Here is a 2,618-nt window from a genome sequence, read left to right on the forward strand (position 1 = left end):
ACACACACACACACACACACACACACACACACACACACACACATACACACACACACACACACACACACACACACACACTGGTACATATTCATAACAACAATAAAAGCAAAATAGTAAATGTTGAATTATGTATTAAAGAAACTAGTCTAAATATAATAATCTCTCTCTCTCTCTCTCTCTCTCTCTCTCTCTCTCTCTCTCTCTCTCTCTCTCTCTCTCTCTCTCTCTCTCTCTCAGGTGTTGTCAGGTTCATGATCAGTGTTATGCTGAAGCCAGGCGGCATCCTGAGTGCTGGCCCATCTTTGAAAACCCCTACACAGAGTTATACCACTACAGCTGTGATAGGAACCAGAAGCAGGTGACCTGTACCAGTGAGTAGATTTATTAATTTATTATTATTATTATTATTATTATTATTATTATTATTATTATTATTATTATTATTATTATTATTATTATTATTATTATTATTATTATTATTATTATTATAATATTATTATTATTATTATTATTATTATTATTATTATTATTATTATTATTATAATATTATTATTATTATTATTATTATTATTATTATTATTATTATTATTATTATTATTATTATTATTATTATTATTATTATTATTATTATTATTATTATTATTATTATTATTATTATTATTATTATTATTATTATTATTATTATTATTATTATTATTATTATTATTATTATTATTATTATTATTATTATTATTATTATTATTATTATTATTATTATTATTATTATTATTATTATTATTATTATTATTATTATTATTATTATTATTATTATTATTATTATTATTATTATTATTATTATTATTATCATCTTCATCATCATCATCATCATCATCATCATCATGACCATCATCATCATTTTCATTGTTTTTATAATTAAAATGACCAATTAAGCAAGTGATCTTTTTTTTTAAATACTTTATTTTCAGTTTTTCAGTTTACTGTAAACAAGAACAGACATACAAAAAGAAGCAAACAGAACAAAAATAAACAGACATAACAAAACTAAAAAGACTGCCAGACAGGAAAATAAAATAACAGTGTGACTTAACTCAAAGCATTACACACAGTGTGTTGTATAGCCGTAACACACCACATTTTTGGGGCCCTCTCGAAAACGAGATACTGTATCTCAATGTGGTTATCCCAATAAAAGATTTTCAATATATATAAAACATTTAATTCTGTCCTTCCCTGCCTGGTTACACCACGTCCAATAGAGAAAAAAAAGGGAAAAAAAATAATAAAATTACAACCTGGGCAGTACAATAGGTACTCAGTGTGACTACATGTCATGTTTCCACACCTAGCTAACAATTCAGATCCATACAAAGACAAAGACAAAGATAAAACACATGTTCCATCATATGTCCTCATATGTCCTCTTCTATTATGTGTCATCTGTAGTTTTCATCGTGGCCTCCTTGGTAATTGTTTGACACCCCTGTTATAGTACATTATAGTATAATACAGTCAACGGTGGAAATAACTAATTACATTGGTTAATGTAATTGAGTAGTATTTGTGTAATTGTTTTACACTTTTTACACTACACTTTTCTTGTGTAGGATTATATTTCAGTACTTCTTCCACCTCTGCATACAGTACATATAGTATATGCACTACTTATAGTACCATTTTTATACAGTACGTATATAAAGTATGTAAAGTACATAGAGTACATAGTACATAGAGTATATAGTGTATACAATACATACAGTATATATATAGTGTATACAGTACATATAGTATATATACAGTATATATAGTGTATACAGTACACATAGCAACCTTGGGTCTTCTGAAAGGTGCTATATAAAATGAAGTTATTATTATTATTATTATATAGTACATAGTATATATATACAGTATATAATAGTGCATATAGTGCATACAGTACATATAGTGTATACAGTACATATAGTACATACAGTATATATAGTGTATACAGTATAGTATATATAGTACATACAGTACATATAGTACATATAGTGTATACAGTATATATAGTACATATAGTGTATACAGTACATACAGTATATACAGTATATATAGTGTATACAGTACATATAGTACATACAGTATATACAGTATAAACAGTATACAGTATAGTATCCAGCTGTAAGGTCTTACCTCAGTGTCTCCTCCTCAGGTAAGAACGATGAGTGCGAGATGTTCATCTGTGAGTGTGACAGGAAGGCTGCAGAGTGCTTCGCCCGCTCCTCCTGGAACCCAGAGAACGAGCACCTGCCAAGCGACCAGTGTGAATAAAGACCAGACCCCCACCCAGCCCCGCCCAGCCCCCCACCCGGCACTGCCCAGACCCCCCACCCAGCACCGCCCGACAACCCCCCCCCCCCCCCCCCCCCCCCCCCCCCCCCCCCCCAGCACCGCCCAGACCCCCCCACCCGGCACTGCCCCCACCCCCCACCCGGCACTGCCCAGACCCCCACCCAGCACCGCCCAGACCCCCACCCGGCACCGCCCTGAGATACATACCTCCACCCAGCGCTGCCCTGAGATACAGTATACAGACCTCCAACAAATATAATATATGTACAAACCTACAACAAATTGACTGG

General features: G+C 32.6%; 1 protein-coding gene across 1 annotated transcript in view; it reads left to right on the forward strand.

Annotated features, from left to right (window-relative positions):
- Positions 1 to 2,307, forward strand: part of LOC311237970 (acidic phospholipase A2 1-like) — a gene marked incomplete at both ends in the record, with an annotated part of 13,802 nt that extends 11,495 nt beyond the window's left edge. Inside the window, 2 exons of the mRNA XM_084325943.1 lie at positions 238 to 371; positions 2,189 to 2,307. Of these exons, the coding sequence (XP_084182069.1) occupies positions 238 to 371; positions 2,189 to 2,307 (253 nt within the window). The remainder of the gene's footprint in view (positions 1 to 237; positions 372 to 2,188) is intronic.
- Positions 2,308 to 2,618: the final 311 nt, after the last annotated feature.

The sequence above is a fragment of the Notolepis coatsorum genome (assembly GCF_963971535.1).
Source record: "Notolepis coatsorum genome assembly, chromosome: 12".
In the NCBI taxonomy this organism is placed as follows: Eukaryota; Metazoa; Chordata; class Actinopteri; order Aulopiformes; family Paralepididae; genus Notolepis; species Notolepis coatsorum.